At 40.2% G+C, this 24,418-nt stretch overlaps 1 protein-coding gene across 1 annotated transcript in view; it reads right to left on the bottom strand.

The window, feature by feature from the left end:
• Positions 1–24,418, bottom strand: part of LOC109397539 (probable G-protein coupled receptor CG31760) — a 128,817-nt gene that overhangs the window by 87,513 nt on the left and 16,886 nt on the right. The window contains exon 2 of the mRNA XM_029858815.2: positions 1,794–1,980. Coding sequence (XP_029714675.2) covers positions 1,794–1,980 — 187 coding nt within the window. The remainder of the gene's footprint in view (positions 1–1,793; positions 1,981–24,418) is intronic.

Here is a 24,418-nt window from a genome sequence, read left to right as displayed (position 1 = left end):
ATAGTCGGTAAAAGATGAAAAAACCCGGTAAAAGCCGCCTAGTGGCAGAATTGCGAAACAAATGTTTATTTTTATGTAAGTTTATGTCATACTGATCAACTTTTCCAAAGACACCAACTTTCTAAGTTATCGGGGGGGGGAGCTACACTAGTTTTGCCAAGCCGAAAAACCGCCAAAATTGTTGGAAAAAGACAAAAAACCCGGTAAACGCCGCCTAGTGGCAGAATTGCGAAACAAATGTTTATTTTTATGTATGTTTATGTCATACTGATCAACTTTGCCGAAAACACCAACTTCCTAAGTTATCAGAATTCTGAGCTATGAGATTTCTAAAATTTGCAAGTTCACTAGCGCCTGCTAGTGGCAGAATTTTGAAACAAGTGTTTATTTTTATGTAAGTTTGTGTCATACTGATCAACTTTGCCGAAGACACCAATTTTCTAAGTTATCAGGATTCTGAGCTATGAGATTTCTAAAATTTGCATGTTCATTAGCGCCACCTAGTGGCAGAATTGCGAAACAAGTGTTTATTTTTATGTATGGTTATGTCATACTAATCAACTTTGCCGAAGACACCATCTTCCTAAGTTATCGGGATTCTGAGATATGAGGTTTTGAAAATTTACTTGGTCACTAGCGCCGCCCAGTGGAGGAATTTCAAACTTCGCAACTCATCGTCAATAAGTTATTGGCGTACCCAACAACTTTCCCGAAGGCACTATCCTTCCAAATTATCAGGGTCTTGAGCTGTCGCTTATCGTAACGTTTGCTTGACAACCTGATATGGTTCCTGTAGTGCAATTTAGCATCAAATTGTTGATGGTCCCTCTAGCGGCCAAATTGCCAACTAATCATATGAACCAAAGTTCTAAATGGTAGATCTTATCAAGCCCTAAAACTTTGCCGAAGAAAGTATTGCGTTAACTCTTAACACACCCGAGATAATAGGCCACACCCCCAAAATGCCGAAATCCCATAAGCTCTTAGTCTTCTATTAAGCGGATTCCTATTGCGCCCCCCGACCAGTGATCTTATAAGAGTCTCGACTGTATATCATATTCAAATAACCCAATAGAATTCGACAGACCTTTTGCTATTATGTATCAAAGTGAGACCGAAACCATTCCATTTCGAATCCACCTATTGGACTAGCCAGCGCTTAAACGTATTCGGGCCACGTTTCATCTCGCATCTCGTCCCAATAACCGCAGACGAGGCGACAAAAGAGTTGGAAAAATTCAATTACTATTCTCATTTGCAATTCCACCTGCCTCCGCCGCCGATGGCGATGGTTTCATGTTTCCGGTCGATGGCGGTGGTTATTTTTTGAAAGTTTGCGGCTGAAGTCAAGCGAGCTGTAGATTGCTTCTATATTTCCTTTTTTTCTGGGGTCATTCGAATATCACGAAACGGTATTATGGTATGTTTTGCAAATTGCTGTATGCGAGGAAAAAATCCCAAAAATGTTTCGTCATTTATGGATATGTCACCCTCTGCTTCATCATGCAACTTTTGGATTGGGTATTTTAATCCAATAGAGAGAAAACCCACTTCAGATAAGCTAAAATTATCATATGCCTCCAGGCACAGTAGCTGCTTCCCGGAATGGGCTACTGTCTGGAATGGTTTGCCCCATGGCCGTCGTTATCCTCTGCGATGTCGGTTTCTACGTAGAGTTCCTTCCGAGAAGCAATCTATACCGCCTCCGCGTCTAAAAATGCGCCAGCCAGGTGATACACGAACGCACACAAACACACACACACAACATTTGCCTATCGATGATGAGCTCTTACCGTTGTGACGGGCAACTCCGACGTCCTGGAGCACCACCGCAGCTAGGTCAGCCTTCTGCCGTGCACCTGTGTAGCGTTCCGGGTTCAAGGTGATTTGCAGCGGCCGGAACAGCTTTGTCAGGCAGAGCGTGCCCAAATTTTCCGTGGCAATGTCATGGATCGTCTGCAGCGAATCCTCGATGGCTGCCTGCGGATGGGAGGAGAAAAAAATGTTTGAGGTTTATTTGATGGAATTTATTTTTGTGGATTTGGAAAAAAAAACTGCATATGGAGCTCAGGTCTAGATTTCAAAGAAGAGTGTTAACAAAAATATGATAGAATGGCAAAATATAGGCAGCTTCATTTGGTTTCTACCCAAATGGAAGCTTTCAATCACATGGGCCTACAATTTAGATAATGGTTGAAGGACACAGGGTTTTCATCTAATTCCTATCTGTGTAAGCACCGACCAATAATGCTCGGTTTTATTCTGGCAGCTTGCCTAACGCCTCATGCCCAACTCGGTATCAATTACTAATTTATAAATAATATTCCATATCATGTAAAAAAATATTGCAAAAGAACTACAACTTCTTTGGAATAATGAGATTGATCAATTGTTACTTGATTTCTATTTCCGTCAAGTCCACGTCCACCTGAGTTCAATTCCCAGCAAACCTTCTATGTGACACTATGGTACATAGAATGGTAAAAAAAAACTATGATTTGACCGTAAGTTTTTGTTCGAAAAGTCGGTCAAATTCTTCGAAACATTTTTTTAAGTATGATTCAGCAGAAATTATTATATTGAAATGGATGTAGTTTTAGAATATCGACCAAAATACATTAAATAATATTTTTGCCCACCAGATCATAACACGCCATCACAGTGCAACGAAGAAATATTTCTCTGTGGTTGTGAAAGGTTGTGAAATACGACGTTACGCATCCACGCATACACTTGCTTGCATCCTTCTTGGACGAAGACAACTGTAAACAAATATTTTACCGACGGAAAATAGCATTGATATGAATAATTTATAGCATTTGCTGCATTCTACAGCAGTGAAAATCAACATTGTAGTGCCACAGAGCTTTTGTTGGGTGTAAATTGAAGGTTGCGTCAACAAGTGAATCTGACGAAGTGAAAATTGAACGGTGTTGAAGAACCGTTCCTCTAGCTGTTGCTTTGATGCGATCGCCTTCAGCAAACGCAAACGAGAAAAAATATTTTTGGGATCCGGACATCTTCCCCATACCAAAATTGCATGATTTTAGGGTCATAAACTGCATTAAATATCCGCCATCTTGAATTTGGAGCCGCCATCTTGGACATTGTGGTCTACATTTTGGAACATCTTCCCCATACCAAATACATTCACCCATATTTCATTGATTTAGGACCTAAAACTCCTTTGAATAGCAGCCATCTTGAATATTCAGCCGCCAACTTGGATTTTAGACCGCCATCTTGGTCTGGTCTCCATTCTGGTCTCCATTTTTAGACTCCCGACATCTTTCTCATACCACATATACCCATATTGCATGGTTTTAGGGCCTGAAACTACATTAAATAGCCGCCATCTTGGATATTAGACCGCCATCTTGGATATTCTGGTCGCCATTTTTGAACTCCGGACATCTTCCCCATACAAAACATACCCATGTTGCACGGTTTTAGGGCCTTACACTCCATTAAACAAACGCCATCTTGAATGTTGAGCCGCCATCTTGGATTCAAGACTGCCGCCTTGGATATTCTGACCGCTATTTTTGAATTCCAGAAACCTTCCCCACACCAAATATACCCATATTGTATGGTTTAGGGTCATAAACTCCATTAAACAATCGCCATCTTTAATTTGGAGCCGCCATCTTGGATTTTAGACCTCCCTCTTAGATATTCTGGTCGCCACGTTTGGACTACGGACATCTTTTCCATACCAAATATACTAATATTGCACATCTTCTCCATACCAAATATACCCATTACCCATTGTTAGAAACGCGATTTATTGGAAGGAGCAAAACTTCTCGAAAGCAGCATACTGTTTTGGCAGCTTCAAGACTGCAAATAGTTTAATTTTATTTATTTGTATTGCACAAATATTTGCTTTACAACTTACATTTTAGTTCCATTATCTGTCTTCCAAAACACAATTCATCTAACATCTTCAATTATGCACCATTAGTAATTATCTCGTAGCTATATTCAGCGAAGTTACTTTCCTATATGAAATCACATAACATTCTACATCTGTTCTGTCTGTAACAGAATATAACGAAATCCAAATACTATTCAACGGAGAACTCGGGACTCACTAAACACGGAAGGAAATCGTTTGCCTATTTCCAACATGGTTTGAGGCCTAACACTCCATTAAAGAGCCGCCATCTTGGATATTTGGCCGCCATCTTGGATATTTTGGTGGTCATTTTTGAGTTCCGGGCATCTTCCTCATACCAAATATACCAATATTGCATGGTTTTATGACCAACATTTTCAACCGCCATCTTGGATATTCAAATTTGTCAACTATGCTAAAGGTTACAAAAATCGGCGCAGCTTGATGTGTCGCATGATAGGGCCTGGTTCAGATTTATATATGACCAGTTCCACCGGTGCTGGTCCGGATCACTAAAATGGTCATAACTCCGGAACGCCTTGAGTGAACATATAGCCTTTCAGTACACTTTGGTGTACGAGAAAGGCAAAAATATGAAGTCATAAGTGGAGTGAAAATGGAACGTGAAACTTTGCGTAATTATTCGATTTCAGTGCTATATGGTATGGTTACTGATAGTCAACATCTTTTTGCTTCCATCTGATGAGCCATTAAAAAAGGTTAGTTGGAATATCTTTTGTAATCGATTAATTTTCGTCTGATATGACGGGAATTAACGCATATGACGTATAAGATTCCAACCCCATTTTCACTGTATGCTCTGCAAGAAAAGAGGAAAAGCTACTCAGAACAAATATTGTGCATAAGAAAATGTAATAATGATGGTTACTATGGCAACGGCGGCCATGGGACGTTTACAGGGGACAGCAAAGGGGACTACAGGAACAGGGTCGTTTCAAGGGGTCCCAAGGGGTTTCAGCGGGATATCAGATAATCTCAGGGCCATTTCAAGGGGGCATCTGTATCAGGAAGTCTCAGAGGTGTTATTATTTTATGGGTCAACTCAGGTGGATTTATGGGGTTCCAGGGGTCTTAGGGGCGCTTCAGGGGTATCAGGATCATTTCAGGAGGTCTCAGGGAGGTGTCCCAAGGGCGTTCCAGGGAGTCTACGGGAAAAGTTAGGAGATCTTAGGGGCGTGTCAGTGGATCCAAAGGCTTTTTGGGGTAGTATCTGTTGCCCCCAGGAATGTGCAAGGGGAGGGGTCAGATGCGCTTTACAGGGTGTCAGGAGCGTTTCAGGGGCTCCCAGGATGTTTCAAGCAGTGAGTCATGCAGTACTTTTCTACGAGTATCATCGCAATGCGTCTATTGTCATGGCTAATGAATGATGCATAACACCGTCACACCCTTGGTCACACCAGGCCCGTGCACAGAAGTGGCGCCAAGGGAGGGTTTTTTTCCCAATTTCGGCAAAAGGCGGAAGGGCGCCTAGTGTATGAAGCGTCGGTAATGGGGAGGGTTTAACCCCCAAACCCCCCCCTTGTGCACGGGCTTGGGTCACACCCTACGTTCATGCTACATTTGATGCATGAATTTCGCAACGCAGACCTGGAGTTCCAGTGATTCCGAGAACTACTGCGAAAGGACGAACATGCGAGTACTTCAAGAACCGAAAGTGTGGTAATGTGGGGACATTGATTTTTGGAGCAGATTTAAGTGGCGTTATCGAGGTTCAGAGGATTTTCGACGGGTTTTGAAGGTGTTACGGTGCGTTTCGGTAGTTTCGAAGGGGGTTTGTTAAGCCTTTTTAGGCCGTTACAAATATTTATTTCACTTTTTGTAACACGATTCTTTCGATGGTCGAAAGGGATATAAAAATAATAAAGCATTTAATTTGAAAAATATTAAATACTCAGCGGAATTGTTAAAGAATTTTTGGAAAGAGCCGTTTTTTTGATAAATATTTTTATCTTATTCTTCGCAAGCCTTCAATTTCAGATGCCTTAAATGAGCACGAGAGGGTTTAGACGGATTTCAGAGGCATTTCAGGAAGCGTAACCCTTCAGGATGCGTACTGTTGTAAAAAGTAGAACATCACCAAACAACGGCGCTCGTCGTATTCAACACGAGCGCGGTGCAGTTTTGGGTTCAAACAGGCGCGCGTCCCGAATGGTTATAAATTTGAGATTTTTGGGGGCTTCGCTTAAATTATGGACGTGTTTTCGGGGGCTTCGTAAGGTCTCAGGTGGGTTACATGGGATCCTATCGGGTTTTGAGAGGATTTCGAAGGCATTTCAGAAAGTTGCAGAGAATTTTCGGAGGGTTTAAAAGGTGACACGCTTCTGGAAACCCCTTGAAACGACGCTGAAATGCTTTCAAACGCTACTAAAATATCTAGGACGCCCTTTAAACATTCCGGAAACCACCTAAAATTCTCTGAAATGCCTTGATACATATTTTGAAACCCCTTGTAACGCCATTTAAAGGTTACTGAGACCCTCTAGAATTGCCCTTAACGCATATCCACCCAGCGTCCTATTTATATAACAGATTCCCAAGACGCGCAGCGTCCTTCTGAAGTGAATATCTCCAGAATATTGTCTTCTGAGAAGTTGTTTATCACAATCATACCTTGGTCATATTTGACAATAAAGTCTAATTTGTTTCGCCGAAAAACCATGTTCTGACATTATCTGCCAAAGCTCATTTTCTTTTCACTGAATCGTACGCTGCTTTGAAATCAATGAAGAGATGGTGAGTCTGCAACTTATATTCCCGAAATATATTAAGGATCATTCGCATGTTAAGCATTTGATCCGTTAGGAAAAAAGAAAATCGTGGTAAGTACTGTTCCTTTGAATTCTACTAAGAATTTGCATCCTTTGACAGATACGTATTTCGACCTCCACTGTAAGGTCGTCTTCAGTGTCTTGTACTTGACTCGACTGAGGTCGAAATACGTATCTGTCAAAGGATGCAAATTCTTAGTAGAATTCAAAGGAACAGTACTTAACCCGATTTTCATCATTTGATCCGTTGTTGATCAGCCCTCACGAAAACCAGCCTGGTATTCGCCGATGAAGGACTCTTCAAGAGATCTCAGTCTGTTGAACAGGACACGTGACAGTATCTAATATGCTGAATTGAAAATGGTAATCGCTCTGTAATTGGCACACTCTAGTCTGTGCCTTTTCTTGTAGTTCCTTAAGGGTATTCTTAACCTCATCCACTGCTTAATCGTCATCCATTATGGTAATCCTGTTCCTGGGTGCTCCTTCACTGCTACCATTCAACAAACCTTCGAAGTGCTCCTTCCACCTGGCTACCACTATTGTTTTGTCTTTCAACAAATTTCCTTCCTTCCCGAGCGGTACGTATCACCTCTTGTGTGGTTGTTGTCACTGCTTCATGAATAAACCTCCATAAACTGTTGATATCTTCAGATCCGTTGGTCTCTTCTATGCTCTCGTCCAGTTTCTGATAATACTGTGCAGCACCCCTTCGACTGACAAGCGTTGGATATTGAAACGCATTGTTCTGTTGTTTTTTTGAACTCGTGACGCTCAATAATCACGCCTTGCAGCTACAAGATAATGATCATAGGCAATGTACGGGCCTCCGTAAGGCCTCACATCTATGACGTTCGAAAAATGTCGCCCGTCGACTAGTGCGTGGTATATCTGAGGGCAAGTTTCACCACACGGGTGTCCCTTCGGATATTTTTACATCCGAAGTAGCTACTGCTGATTGCCATCCCTCTGGCAGCAGGGAATGTTACAAGGCGCAGACCATTATCGTTGATATCGGAATGAAGGCTTTCCGTTTCAATGGCAGGTTGAAAGAAACTTCTCTGCCGATCTGCGCATTTGCATCTCCGATGACTTATTTGACATTTTGTTTTGGGCACTCTCTGTAGACCTTATCAAGGTTTTCATAGAACTCATTCTTCATGTCATCGGGTTTATCGTTCGTTGGCGCATAGATGCTGATCAGGCTGTAGTTGTAGTTGTAGTGCCCTTCATCCTCAACACACAGATTTGGTCACTTATCAGCTTCCATCGAATAACTCGCTTCATCTGCTTTCCGATCACTATGAAGCCAACTCCACGTTCTGCCTTATCGCCGTCGCTGTAGTAGATGTGGTACTTGAATGAAGTGTTGGCGATGGGATCCACCGCTTGGAATTCGCGTTCTCCAATTTTAGGCCAGCTCCTGGATAGCTGCTACGTTAACGCCGACATTCTGCAGTTCACGAGCCAGGAGCCCATCACATGCGAGTTCATTCAAAGTTATAACCACAGACAAACAGACGTCTCACTCTACTCACTTTCCATCGTTTCACTTTTTAACGGATTATTCAAATATTCCGTAGTTCGTAAATCGCTCGCTCATGGCGCTCGCATCGTTTTTGCTCCTGTTTAACGTTTGCTCACTACCGCCATCTACTCAGTAGATTTGCGTACCACAGCATAATTAGCATTGGGCGATTATGTTTTCGTGACGATGATTTTTATCGCATTTCTTCCAAGTGACACGTCTGTTTGTCTGTGTTATAACGTTCCTTGATCCGACTTTCCAGTCGTTGTGCTTAATTCGTTGCCGTGTCTGTCACCGTTGAATCAATGCGTTTATTCTACTATTGCTTTTCTTGGTGTTTGAAGGTTTTCAGCAGGCTACCTTATCGAGGCCGCGCTGCCTACATCGCGTTGAAGGTGCTGCCTCCTTAGGTATAGCTTTCGTGATACAGTATTTCATACTCAGTCGTGGGATGCCAGAACAAGCGTTAGTTGAGCCGCACCTCCATGGTTAACAGGCGCTCGTTACGTACCTCCTAAATCTAGCTGAAGTCAGAAGGACAACAGTGCCCAGGTTACACTACCAGCTAAGCATACAACTCCTAGCTGGTGGTCTTTGTCATCGCTTGACCCGTGGAGGCACGAGGTAGGAACTTGTGAGGATCAGAGCTATGTTGGACGCTCTCCTTCTTGGATCATCGTTTTGCAGTCCTTAAGGTGGTTATAGGGATATTGGATTTCAAGATGGTGGCTTGGATTCTAAGATGGCGGCCAAAACTGAAGTGAGCGGAAAGCTTTGAGAACGTCGCGACCCGTTGGAAGCTTTCCGCTCACCACGCGATCCCTTTGACACAGTCGTCGATGAGAGGTATGTGGACATCCAACGCACTAAAACAACGCGCTCTCGCCTAGGCTTTACATATACATACAATAGATGCATTGTGTGGATTCCATTGGATAGACATCTAATTCATCCAAAAAAGTGCGGTCAAAAAATTACCTCAAAATTTCGAGCTGAACTTGAATTCAGGTTAATCAATACATCTTCGGGTCTTCTTGTGGTGTAGTTGGCAACGCGCCTGTCTAGTGAGTAGGAGTCATGAGTTCGAGTCTCGCCGAGAAGACGAGTAACTTTTCGCAAATTCCACTCTAATTTGTCCATTTCTCACTCACGACAGTATTTGTAAAGCCTAGCTTTTGGAAATTAAGTAAAACTTCCATTCGGCTGTTTAAGCCGGAAAAATTGACAATCGATCAATATGATTAGATTAAAACTTATTTGCCAGACTATCCGGACGTTTCGGATTCGGACACACACACACACACATTTGGATTAACAAATTATTCGCTTCGCAAAGTTTTAAAGAAACATTTGAGCCAAACAAATACACAAATTGTAGTGGCGTAGTGGCGCTGTACAAGTTTTGTTGGACCAGTCAGAAGATGTGGAAAACACGGAAAACGGACATCGTGTGGCTACCATCTTTCAAAACTGTGGCACAACCAATGAATTGGTAATAGAATTGATAAAGTGTAAGGCAAGATGCACCAACGTGTAATCGATTGGCTAAATATCTCCTCATATCGAATTTTAGTTCTTCACTGCCGACGGTTTCCTACTCAATGCTAAAACAGCAAATATTAGTGCTGCTGATAGAACCATCTTCAACGATTCATTCAAAAAAAAAAAATCCTTTTTGCTTCCTCCGTGTTTTATCCTCTTCAAACCTAGGCCTAGCGTAAGCCTCGTCAAGTGTATAGGTATTAGGTATGGTGGAGGAGAGCCGTTCTGCTGCACAGCGAGCTAAACGTCGTCGTATGAAAAATGTAAATCGGCCGTACTTATCCCCTTTCACGAGCCTGGGCGGTTGCTAAATACACCGGTTTTCATAAACATCTCGAAAGATGGTGGAAAAAATAAGTGTGCTTTTAGGTCGGCAAACAGAACCCCTTTCACCCTTGTTTGCGGATTTTTTTTTCTACTCGGCATGCTATGGAGAAGGAATTGAGATTGGGCTTGTTAGACGACGGTGGAGCGACACGGAGGGCGTTCGAGAGGCTAGCCAATAAGCTCTTGGGTCCCCTAGATGGGAATGTGAAGGCAGCTGGGACGCTTTTTTATTTTTCGTTCAGTCAAGCTTAGACAGATAATGAATTCTGTGAATCAACGAATGTCAGCAACACCATATTCAAAATTTCAGATAAATTTGGGAGATTTACAGTGACTTTTGTCATCTGTCATATGTATCAGAGGCTGAATAAATCTTTTAATAACATTGTTAAATGTTGAATGTTGAAACATTTTAATTATTATTATTTTACTCATCAATGAGTAATGTAAGCTATAAAAGCATTTTTTCCCTCTAGTTAATACCTCTTTTGCTAATGTTTTTTTTTCTTCTAATATTTACTATAGTATATGCATAACAAATACATAGAAATTGGCTTCTTTGGATTTTTTAAAGATATTAACCTTACCGTGGATTTTTTTCTTGAGACCTTTAAATATTTACTTCATTGTTCATCCTTTGTCGTGCTTTCAAAGTTGTGCGTATATGGGTGAGAAACGAATGTTTTCTTTTCACTCTTTTGTTTGATGTTTTTTTCCTGCCTTTATCGCAGCATAATGCCCTTCACAACATTTATTATTGCAGGCTGACAGGAGCCGATCTAAGATTGACTGCTATGTGATGTGGGTTGACAGAAAACAAGATTATGATTTTGCGGAAGGCGGTAGGATAAAAATGTGGAATAAAAATTGTGATAGCGCACTTGGTTATTGGCTAACATGTACCTAATTTAATTTTTCAACTTTAAACGAATTTTTGTTTTGTTTTTATTAACGTGTATTTTAACGTTTTGCTAATTCTACACTTTTTGAATGGAAATCATTTTTCCATAAATAAGTTATTTTTTTAATTCTAAATATTCGGGGTAATGCCTTTCAGTCTGTGGCAATTCAAAACGGATTCTTATGTTTTCAGAAGAAGAAACGGGACTTGGTTAATTCCTAAGAAGAAGGCACAATAAATGTGTCCGAAACGTCGGATGAAAACATAAGAATCCAGACTGAAAGCTATTACCCCGAATCAACATATCACAGTAGTATCTATAAGAAAGTTAATTCTAAATAGTTAAGTCTTTAAAGTTTCATTACATGTAACATGGCTTACAGGTGTTTGGATTTCAGTGACTGCCCAATTGTGTATCACAAAGAGAAGTTTCCACTACTTCTTGTTCAAGCAAAGTAGGTATTTTTTCACGGTTTTCTCATGATATGAATTGGTATATGAAAATTGCAACTGCAAAAAAAAAAAATGTAGCGTGATATTCTCCAAAGGGGAAGTGTTTACTAACATACAAACTTAGTAGCAGTCTCTATTTGTAGAAGTAGAGATTTGAAGTAAAAAAGAAGAAAAAGTTCAACGTTCAATGAAAATAAAATCTTCTCGAAATCAGTTCCCATTTATTTTGCTCTCAATCCTAAACAAATAGGATGGTGTTATGGTTTCCTCGAACGTAAAATAAACGTCTATAACTTGAACTTCAGCTATAAACCTCGCTAAAGGCCATGAAGCTACTGGTACTGGTGTGCTTCATCGATTTCGTTCGTTCAGCAGCAATAAACGAATCTGCCCTTGGAATCAAATTTCCCAGTTTTGTTATTCAATCTGGCGTGTTGTAATTGTGTTTGCCACTGCATTTGAACGGCGCACATGAATGCTCCGAACTCCGACTAATGGGAGGAGTGGATCCGACGACGATTCACTTTTATGGAAGAGGGGAACGACGCCCATCTTTCGTTGAAAGCTTTTAAAATGAGTGCACAAAATCAAATCTGTCTGTCTTCAATTACACGGTTCGGGAAAAAACTCGATTTCGAATGTGGGGATCAGAAATTTAGGAATGTCAGTGGGCGTAAAGTGGGTGGTGGATATAGTAGAACTTCCACTGTAGAAGGCTGAACTGCAGTGCTAAGCAGGTGGATAAAAAAGTCGAAATATGGCTTTGGTAATAAGGGAACGTCCATAAATTACCCCCCTGAGTCACACTTTTTGTATGATAACTCAAATTTACTATGGTTTGTCACACTTTGCTGAACACCTCCTCTTCTCCTTAGAGCGTGACGTAATTTATAAATGCTTCCTTACTGATCAGGAGAAAACTGTTTTTATTATCCTAAACCTTATTGCTCAGTTTATCGACCGCGATGATAGTTAAAAATCATTATGTTCCTGTTTCTGTTTTGGTGACTGTTACACTTATTTAGAGCAAAACCTTCTTCTCTTGCAACCATTTCACTCTCGAGTGAGCTCTCTAGACAGTCAGTACACCTACTTTTATCGCGAATGAAAAGATTTGTGGTAGGCTGTAAAGCGCAAAATCCATCGTAGGTGAAGGGTTATGAATTTTTAACCATCTCATTTGAAGGAAACGTCCATAATCGTAGCTTGAAGCATGGCTGAATAAAAAAAAGGTTCAAGCTTAAGTGAGCTGCAGGCGGTTACAGCACAGAGAACAGACGTTTAAGCTCGAACAAAAATATGTCGAAATCGTGTGTAAAGGATTTAAGTGTACCTCAACGCCACCAACGGAGACTGCCCCACATATAAAGTTGATTTGACCCCACGATGGCAGTGTCCATCGTCAAAATACACTAGTCCACAAAGCGACACGAGCGCCAAATTGCCAAAAACGGCGAGCACTGGAAACAAAAATGACAACACAACAATGTAAGTGATGGGACGCTGGCGCTGGCGACACGCAACGGGAGCATAACCACATACTCTGATATGACCGTTAAAAAGTTTTACACAAGGCAGAAAGCAAAGATAAATGTCTGTTCTCTGTGGTTACAGCCTTACTGAGCTTTAACTTGATAGGTTTTAAACAGAGAAGATTTATGGACAATCAAAATTTTAGGGTACAGACAGAAGCACTAACTAACAATCTCAATGACAGGATATACAAATGTCAAGCATTAAGAAGTTTGGAATTTCCTACCCATGAAATCAGTTCAGTAAGCTGATCATCTTCTAGAGACTTTGTTATAGTGTTGAAAGTTCTTGTTTATGTGTCTATCATCAGCGACAACAGCATAAAAGGGCGTCACAGCCATTACGATTTTTTGCTTCTCCCGTTTCTCCTGAGCGTATTTAGTACACCGTTCCAAATGTTCTAACAATGATATACAAGTCATCCGCAAAACAGACAAATTGGCAGGATTTCATGAAAATCGTGCCTCCGCTGTTAAGCCCGGCTCGTCGCATAATACTTCCCAGGGCGTCCATCACCTTGTCACAGTCCCCGGCGAGATTCAAACGAACTAGACAGATCGCATGAAACCCTTACGCAGTTTCTGACACCAGCCATCGTTGCTTTGATCAATCTAATAAGCTTTCCGGAGAAGGCGTTCTCGTCCATGATTTTCCATAGTTCTCTGCGGTCGATACTTTTGTACGCCTCATTGAAGTTGATGAACAGGTGGTGTGTTGGGATCTGGTTTTTGTGACCTTTTTGGAGAATATGCCACATGGTGAAGATCTGGTCCGTTGTCGAGCGGCCGTCGACGTAGCCAGCTAACTCCCCACAAACTCATTAACTTTGGGTGAAAGACGACGGAAGATGATCTGGGATATCATTTTGTCGGCGGTATTCAGAATAGTGATCGCTCAAAAGTTCTCGCAATCCAACTTGTCACCTTTCTTGTAGATCGGACAAATGACCCCTTCATTCCACTCTTCCGGTGGCTCCTAAACGTGTCGTTCTCGAAAAACTACAGCCTATAGCACAAGAGTTCATCTTTTGCATTGACGTTAATAAATAACGTTTTCAATTTATTTCAGTATAGATCCAACATGGCAATACACTGCCAAGCTTTAATCTGTCATTTTCACTTAGATAAATATATTTATGAGAAAAGCTATACAGATTATCGTATACAATACATGATACTTAGAAACAATGTTGAAACACAGTTGGTAGAAAATAACATACAACAACCCTCGCTCTTCGTTCTACCGTCGATGAAGTAGAAGGAGAAACAGCATCGTAGCGATCAGTAGGTATCAATAGAGTTATTACATAAGAAATTGATCTACAGATTCTGAAAACATCAGTCAAAATATCTCCCACTCACGTAGTGCCCCAGTGGACAAAAAACTACCGTCTTTACCAGCACTGCAGCTAGAACTTTTTGTTGGAATAAGGTCTAGTCTGCCTGTATAGGACAGATTTATTCCAAAGTACTCGTGCAAGTTAACGAACTAAATTACTCATCAAGAGGGTTTCATAGCCTTAACCTTCCAGGACGCACGCCATCAAGCAACCGAAACTGCACCGCGCTCGCGCAGTATACGAAAACCGAGGTTTTTTGGTAGTGTTGTACTTTTTACAACAGCGCGCGCTGAAGGGTTAAATTTGAGCAGCAAAGCTCTCCAGGTTAATTATGCAAGATCACTGGTCCTAATATGCAATAATTGGTGGCTCCAAAGAGGATACAAATAAATAGAAATTTGTATTTGTTCACCACTGATTAAGTCCTTATTTCATCCAACGAAAAACTGTCAAGCCTCATATAAACTATCTTCAAACAGCGATAGTTGGCGGCTCCAGAGAGGACTTGACTGAAACTGGTTCGCGACGTTTACAGAAATCGCAAAGTAATACTATGTATATGGCCGTTTGAGTTTACCTGAAGGCATCCGGGTGAGTACAGTGCTTTGCGATTTCATGATGGTTAATGCCCAGCGACCTACTGTGAAGCGAGTGTTAAACCACAAACGCTGACTAAATATTAAAACAGAGACGACTGTGCCAAAGCAACTCTAAACAAACTGACATAAGTACAAAGCAGCATGTACAAAATTCAACAGCAGCGATTGTCTCGACGATCGTACGATGTAACACGAAGCTTTGATTGGCGAGCTATAGTTGTAGTGCCATGTACTGAAACCATACAAATTGACTGTCATTCGGGTCAAACTTTGTGACGGTCATTCAACAGTGAGCATCACAATACCTGCATCGGAGCGACTGTAACGCGCGCTGAGCTGCTATTGAGATTTGCAAACAATGAGTGTTTTAGGAGTTATCATCGTATCAATGCTAGTATCAATGTGTTCACCGTTAATGTGTGTTAGCGATATAGTCGATTCAAGCATGTTGACAAAATACATGGACAATATCCTACAAGGAAGACATAATAAGAGATCCTAAGCCTGAAAACGATTATTGATATTGCACCAGGTTACAGTATCACATAAGACAAGTGGAATATGGAAAAATCTACAACCTACACAAATGATCACGGTGCCAATCCACCTTATGATTGTGTTAAACAATGTTCATAGTAGAAAAGAAGTGAAAGGAAGAGAAGAGAAGACAAGAGAAGAGAAGAGGAGAGAAGAGAAGAGAAGAGAAGAAAAAAGAAGAGAAGAGAAGAGAAGAGAAGAGAAGAAAAGAGAAGAGAAGAGAAGAGAAGAGTAGAGAAGAGAAGAGAAGAGAAGAAAAGAGAAGAGAAGAGAAGAGAAGAGAAGAGAATAGAAGAGAAGAAAAGAGAAGAGAAGACAAGAGCAGGGAAAAGAAGTTGTGGATCGTATTGTGTATTTTTAAAGTAATTCACAGACACGACTAGACAGAGATATTGCTCTTTTCCAACTTTGGAAGAAGGTTTCATTCCAAAAATCCTTTTGAAATGTTAATGCCGAATTTAAAATAGTGTTGAGCGAATCCTCTCTATGTCTAGTCTATGTAGCTTTGCTTAGTAAAATGAACTAGCAGGAATTGGGTTGGGCAATCTAAGCTGGCACGTCGAGCGAGAGTAACTGTAAAATTAGGTCTACTATAGTGAAGCAGCTAACAGATATCGTAAAAGTTGAGCTAACAAAAATTAATTGGGTTTACATTGATTGCATGAGTTCGTATGGCTTCATATTCGGGGAGTTTAGTGTCTTGCTTGGTGTCTTGTGCATAACGAATGGTGGCTCCAGAGAGGATTAATTGAAGGATCGTATAACGCTCTGCTTGAACTCGAATTCTACGTGTCTTAATTTACTAACTGACATGTGTCGGATGAGGATTTCTTATCTTACAGTCATTTTCGATCATTAAAATGTTATTTTGCAAACTTTGCGTTTTCGGAATCCTCAGTCAATAAACTGGGAGCATTTCGTTGATTAGGTTGCGATCATATTGCTTGGGTAAATACCTTGCATTGGAGCTTCAAGTGTCTTGGATAATACTGTTGACCCTTCATCATGGAAGCTAGTTCTTTGCGGTCTATGAAGACCACAAGATCGACCCCCTGGTGAGATTCCGATTTGGTCGAGCCAAGGATACAATGTAGAAAGGATTGCAATAGGTAGCCTTCAGACGGCTCGGAGGTTCTTAACCCAAGTAACACACATGTTATATAAAAGTTGCGACAGCGCAAGTTTTGGTTGTATAGAAGTTTATTTTACGTTATTTCAACACAATGTTAGAATAACGTAAAATAAACTTCTATACAACCAAAACTTGCGCTGTCGTAACTCTATTATAACATGTGTGTTGCTTGGGAAGTAAGCTCGTAAGGCATACAAAAAGGTCTCCGATCTGCTGAACGATTTGGCTGGAAAACCCTTTGCACAAATGTTTCCTCTTTGAGTGAGGTCAGTTGGTTAAACAAAGACATACAAAATAGAATGAATTGCAAGGGAACAAAATTCGTTTACAATGTGATAATTGTTTGTGGATATCCCGAAGAAAGAGTCTTGTCACCAGTTTTTTTTTTTTTAAATCTGCTATGCGCTATTTAGGCAATACTCAATGAGAGCGGTATTCCTACTTATAGCTTTGGCGTCGAATACCTAACTTTGATAGTTAGTATATGCATCAGCACTTCGACGTGACGAAAGCGCTCTTCAAGTAGTTAAGCATTGGTGCCATCAATATTGGTAAATCGGAGTAAAAATTTTATTGGTAAAACCGTAATGGAGTGATGGAGAATCATTGAGTCTCATGAGCTAAGGTTGCATCAGTCTTACTCACTTGATAGACATTTCTGGAAATAAATTGGCTGATGAGTCGCAGCTGCGGTTCCAAGCACTTGGTAAATAATTATTATGTGAAGCTGACCTCAGAATCCTCAATCTCCTGGACATTGTATTGTTTATAACTCGTTATGTTAAGAAGATACATGCTCTTTTTACGCTTACGCGTTCATATCCATTGTGGAACGCTCAAGCGATAATGCCTATGGTGACAATCCCATTCCCCTGCCTGTCCCTGTCTCCATCCCATCACTTATTCCATTCCTTCTCTCATGGGTTGATGATGAATATTCTCGTGTTCGTGTGCGTCTGGAGCCGACCTACTGATACCAAATACCAAGTACATAAATAATGGTGGCTCCAGTGAGGAGCACATAAAAAATCAAATTATCAAATAACCAATAATGACTGAAAGTGGTGGGGATCAACTCAATCAATTTATCAAAAATACCTATAAGGAAATGGGTGATGAATAGAGGTATCCCATCTCAAGAAAAGAAGAGAGAACGATGAAATACATCAATACCTGGAAGCCGAATATGATTGTCTTTCATACCTGTAACTTCCTTGGACATAAGATGGATCAATGAAGGCGGGCTAACATCATGAGGGAAACTATTTAGTCCTTAGAAGAGTGTAGACGACCAAAATGTACACGAATATAGCTCAAAATATTTAATTGTTCTCAGCGACATGCACAGAAACTATCGAATGTACTAACAAATATGAGGAGTAGAACTATTAAATATTTTTGGAAACCATTGCCGACGAAGTTGTCACACTCTATGTTGTAATTGCAGGTAATCAGATTTTAAATCAATCAAACAAAGAGTGCAGTCACTGCAAAATTCTTTCAACCGTATTTTGTACGTGAGTAAGATAATGTATGTTGGTGTATTGCGCAATTCATAACAAATTGAACTCTTCTTTAAAAATCTTGGAAAATCTTCAACAGATTTAGAATACAGTGATCGTTAGCTCTCCTTTGCAGCAAGCGAACAGTCGCTGTACTCCAATTTGCCCTGAAATGCGCTACCAACCATTGATGGACGATGGTGAACTTATGATCCCTTGATGTGCACTTTTCAATCTTAGATGCACGGGAAATTGTTCAGGTCTGGCAAGCTTTCAATCACACAATGATTCACAATTGTCTATTATAGTGTATATCAGTATCTCACAAATATGTAATTATGCAAAACAAATGTCAAGAGTCCAGTGTTGGAAAATAATAATTGAAAAGGTGTGGTCATGCGGACGCGCTGTGGACCATTTTTTCTGTCTTGAAGTTTTTGTTCAACAGTATTAACGAGATTGTTAGTCCTAAGCTAGTGCGGTTGTAGGACAAAAAGTCGTCGGTCAAAAGGTCGAAGGCTAAAAGGCCAAAGGGTCAAAAAGTTGACCCTTCGAAATAAATGAAATAAAAATTCGAAATAAAAAATAAGTAGGATAAAAGGTCGAATTGACACGTTGTCAAAAGGTCGAATGAAAAAAAAAAAAACGACTGAAAATATTCTAAAATCCTTTTTGTCTTCTTCTTTCTTACTTTACGCTTTCATTGGAACTTGGCCTGCATCATTTCAACTTAGTGGTCGTTTAGCACTTACAGAGTTATTAAATGAAGGCTTTCAGATGTCCCGTTCAGAACGGGAATCAATCCTTTAGTTTGTACTTTGTATAATAGTTAATCTAATACATCCTTTTGAAAAATGGCAGTTCTTTGAAGTTGCATATTCACGGCTATCTACGTTCCCGAGCAGGAGAAAATAAATGAGGAAAAACTAACTCAGGTATGGAAAACCGAATACCTACTACCGGAATGAGGTATTAAGTAGCCCTGCATAAGAGGTAAAATACCTAAAATAACAACTGGTGTGTATTCTGTGCATAACGCGTGAATGATGACATCAGGTATGGCAATACTTAAATAATAATCGGTGATTTTTCCATACAAATAGCGAGTTTTTCATAATTGAATAATACCTTAAGCAGTCCTCAACACCAAACCAATAAATCGTAGAGGTATTGTGTCAATACCTACAAAATACCAAAATAAGTTATTTTCAATACCTGTTTAACCGACCAATACCATGTCTTGGTATGATACCTGACTTAGGAATGCTCCAGTTATGTGTCAGTTATTCATTCCTGCTCGGGTTATTACCATTTCTGTTTCCAATATAATTTTGCCATCTTTTAAAAATAGGCTGTTCTTTCTAAAAAATGCTTTATGACAATTTTTGACGTACTTACTAATAATATTTAGCCTTCTTTTGAAACAGTCGTTCTTTCGAATTGCGCGGTTAATTTAAATTTGATTTCAGATATTTCCAAAGAGATCTGCTTCAGTGATCTACTAAAATATCAAAAGATGTAGTTACCAATGTTACGTTTTATATTTTTAGTTCAATGTATGTCTTATATACACTGTTTTTTTTTATATATTTTTAACGTAATATTTCTATTTGTTTCTACCATTTCTTATTATTTTATCCAAATATTCATACTGATCATGAGTGACGGAATGCGAAAAAAATATGGCGCACATCATCGTGTTGCAAATTTGAAACGAATTCTGGTCCTTTCAGTTGTATTATCGTCTACAGATTTCGAGCTTTAAACCATTCAACCTTCTTCCTTTTAACATTTTGTCTTAGTCATTTTTTGATTTCGACCTTTCGACCACTTGCATTTTCGTCCTTTTGTACTAGTTATTTTTAGATTTCGACCTTTCGACCTATTGACCACTGGTATTTTCGACCTTTTGACCCTTCGACCTGTTGACACTTCGACCTTTTGTCCTTTCGACCTTTTGTCTTTTCGACCTTTTGACCGTCGACCTTATGACCTTCAACCTTTTGACCTTCGACCTTTTGTCATAGAGCCGGCTAGTTCATCTCGGGACCCACGTTGTACCGTCCCAAGTAACACACTTGTGACAGATGAGTCACGGCGGCGCAGGTTTTTGTTGCGCAGAACTCACTATGACCTACTTCTAGCAAGTATTTATTTGATAGAATTAAGTCACACTGATTTCTGCGCAACTAAAACCTGCGCCGCCGTTACTCTTCTGTGACAAGTGTGTTACTTGGGGTATGTGTGATTATGTTTGCACCATCGTACAAATAAGTTTCCCGTATCACACACAATGGGTGCTATTACACTATTTGCCCAGACGCCAAATATTTGACCACTTTTGACAAATAAATTTTGGCAGATTGTTTGTCCCTTTTTGTTTTTCGAGAGTGACAAATATTTTTGTTTGCCAGGTATACCTTGGTCAAAGTTTAACTGTCAAAAGTGGTCAAATATTTGACATTGGTCAAAGAGTGTCATATTAGCTAATGTCTTGGTTTTCTTTGCATGCACGTAAGCTCTAACTCATATCATAGTAGGTTGCGTGTAAAAAAAATCCGATTTCTTAAGTTTAAAGTTTGCACCATGAAGAGGTGGTAGCCTAGGGGTCGTCCAATGTTGGTATGGATTACGAAGACTATCGCTGCCACCAAAAAGATGATTTGGGCAAATTAAGGCAAAGAAACGCGAAATCAGCGACTTAAAGCACGGATGATCGAAAAGGAAAATTGGGATCCTTCGATCATAGAAAAAAAAACTCACATGAATGAATACAACTGGTATCCGGGAGCTACGAGTAGCGCTATGTAAGAAAGTATCGAAATCTCTCGAACACAACAACCATTTTTTTCATTCTCCGACAAGAGCATGTTTACTATCAATTTCATGTCAAATTCGTTATATTAAATTTCATGTGTGTGTTAATGTTTACAACAACATTAAGCAATGTCAAAATAATAAAAAAAATCTCAAAAATTTTGATTTTTGACTATGACACTCCACTTTTCGACATTTGCGCGTGGATAAATCACGACCGCTTCCACCTCTTCATTATGCATCCGAATTCTTTTTCCGCAGCCTACTATGATATGCGTTTGAGCTTACGTGCATCCAAAAAAAAACAAGACATTGTGTGTCCAGGTGATGCGGGAACCTTATTTGTACGATGGTGCAAAAATTATCACGCATACGGTACTTCTTTTCTGATGGCAGAACTCACATTGTGTGAATTTGTCGGGAGTGGGATTGGACCCCACGTTCTTAACTATCACACCAGGTCCGCTCCAAGAGACAATTCCAAGGGGGTGGTCATTAGTGTGGGACACGCTTGTATGAAAAAAATAAATCCTCGCTCCAGTCGACTTTTTAGATCCCATTTAGGCCCCATATGAACTGTACAAAATTTCAGCGCAATCGGTGAAACTATAATTTAGCGCAAGCGGTTCAAAGTTTGCATAGGATTTACTATGGAAAAAGTTACACTTTCAAACAAAAAATCGCCCTTTGTCTCCTTAATTCAAATCGATCAATGCTTCTCGTAGAAATAGCATTTACGAAACTTTCCTTCGAAGACCGCAAAACGATTGGATGCTTGTGGAAAAAGTTATTGATTTATTACCGATTAGTGATCCAACGAAGGGCTTTTTGTTTTGTTTTATCAGCAGCACTGCTGCTGCCGATGTTGCATGGGGTGGCGGGAGGCATCACCACCCCCAGACACAGCAGCAGCCAAGGCAATTGTAGCTGCTAATAAAACAAAACAAAAAACCGTTCGTTCGATCGCTAATCGGTAATAAATCAATAACTTTTTCCACAAGCATCCAATCGTTTTGCGGTCTTCGAAGAAAAGTTTCATAAATGATTTTCCTACAAGAAACATTCATCGATTTGAATTAAGGGGACAAGGGACGACCTCTGGGATATTTTATCTGAAATTGTAACTTTTCCCATAGTAAATCCTATGAAAACTTTGAACCGCTTGCGCTAAATTATAGTTTCACCGATTGCGCTGAAATATTGTACAGTTCATATGGGACCTAAATGGAATCAAAAAAGTCGACTGGAGCGAGAATTTGATGTTTGTCCCATACTAGTGGTCATCCGGACGCGCTGAGGACAATTTTTTTGTCGCCATGAGACAATTCCAAAGGTACGGTCATGCGGACGCACTGGGGGCTGTTTATTACATACACTACCCACCAATAATATGGAATCGTTGCAATACTCAGTATTGCAGTACCCAAAAAGTTTTGCATCACCCAAAATGAGGAGGACAAAATGAGTTAAATGAAGAGGATAAATTGAGTAAACCTCAAATCAATTAGGTTGCGGCTACGAGTTGCATTTTCAAAGAGCATAAGGGGGGTCATAAGTTATTTGTGCCTCAAGACCTGAAATAATCACATTATAAGGTGATGCATTTTTTTAGGGTGCTGCAATATGCAGTATGAGTGTTGCAATATGCGATTCCGTATTTATGGCGGTTGATGTAGTGGTGGTCATCCGGTCGCGCAATGGACTGTTTTTTGTCATGAGACAATCACAAAGATGCGGTCATCCGGACGAACTATGAACTATTTTTTTTATTATCACCAATAGACAACTACAAAGGTGCGGTCATCCGGACAGTCTGTACACTTTTTTTGTTGTCAAGAAATAATTACAAAGGTTTGGTCATCCGGACGCGCTGTGGACTATCTTTTGTTGTCTCCAAGAGACAATACCAAGGGGGCGGTCATCCGGACGCTATGTGGACTGTATTTTTTTTTGGCACCATGAGACAATTCCGAAGGTACGGTCATGCGGACGCGCTGTGGACTGTTTTTTAGACAATTTCAAAAGTGCGGTCATCCGGACGCGCTATCGATTATTTTTTCATCATGAGACAAATCCAAATGGTTCGGTCATCCGGACGCGCTGTGGACTTTTTTGAGACAATTCCAAAAGTGCGGTCATCCGGACGCACTATAGGCTATTTATTGTCGCCAGGAGACAATTACAAAGGTGTGGTCATCAGGGTGAGCTGTGTACTATTTTTTTTATTATCGCCATGAAACAATGAATTAAATGCTCTGGCTATTTTTCTACTCTTCGCAAAAACATTTTATGGCGAACGGAATCTAAAGGTGATTTTGTCAAAGTAGAACACACTATTTAAAAACAAAAATGATAGCGGATGTGTCCAATGATGACTGCTTTGGATACCCGTAGTCTGCGGGTAATACAACATTACTAAGGTACGTGTCGTCCAGACGCGCTGTGGACTATTTTTTGTATTTTATTATACATACATGCCGCGTCAGCCAACCACCATAGCCAGAATCCACCACACGGGTGGCAAAACAACGGAAAACTCCGATCATGACAATTGTTTGTTACCTGCATGCATGCCCTATAACCTATAGAGCGACGTCACAAATAAATTTGTAAAATGTAACTTCAGTGAAGCTCATTATTGATGAGAGCATCCCAGAGCAATTAGGCCCTTTATCAAGTTCCAGCGGGGCAGCATGGACGTCAACCACGAATAGATGTGCCGTAGTCTACATGAATATGACATGTTTGGGAAATTGACACTTTTGGGCACTCTGACAGATCTGGGATGTGAACGACATTTGCGAATTAGTCATTACCATAAATTGGTACTTAAGTAAAACGTGTAAAACTAGCAAAAGGCTATCAATATTTAGCGTGCAATCGTTCGAAATTAAACGACAACGCGGAGATAGCAAATAAATCAGTAAGAAATTGTGTAATTCGTCAATTTTCAGCACAAACAATTTTTAACGTGTTTTCGTTGTGAGCTTCGGGGATTTTGCCTTTCGCTGGCCCCCTGTCAAGTTCGCTTTGAATTGTATTCCGGATTCAGAAAGAAACCGCTCAAGCTTTGTTCTTTATAGTTTTTTGGGCTACAGATGAAAGTAACGTAACAATTATTATGAAATTTGGCACAAATAATAAACATGCACCAAAGAGTTTAAGGTGTATCTTTTTGCTAATTTTACCGAGGCATTGTGCAGTTACAGCCGTATTTTTGTGTCCCGTTGATTGCGGATACAGGGCAATGCATGTCAACATGTGCTTTATGTAGGTATGTGCTACATACGTATAGATTCAATAGCATTGTTACCTGAGCTAGCGATTTACGCATCATTTCCATGGCTTAAAGGTACCTCAAAATATCAGCACCTCACTACTTATACACATTTTACTCTTCTTCGTACCATTTCCGAGAGCTTAATTATTCATGAAACATGTCGATTCGCTCTGGTTTCTGGAATTTTGTTTGACTGTCATCCGGTACGGCATGAATGGAGAAAATTTCTACTTCCACGAAC

This window comes from Aedes albopictus, chromosome 2 (genome assembly GCF_035046485.1).
Source record: "Aedes albopictus strain Foshan chromosome 2, AalbF5, whole genome shotgun sequence".
Classification (NCBI taxonomy): Eukaryota; Metazoa; Arthropoda; class Insecta; order Diptera; family Culicidae; genus Aedes; species Aedes albopictus.
Note: the sequence above shows the minus strand (reverse complement) of the source record. Positions and strands in the feature narration are given on the sequence as shown.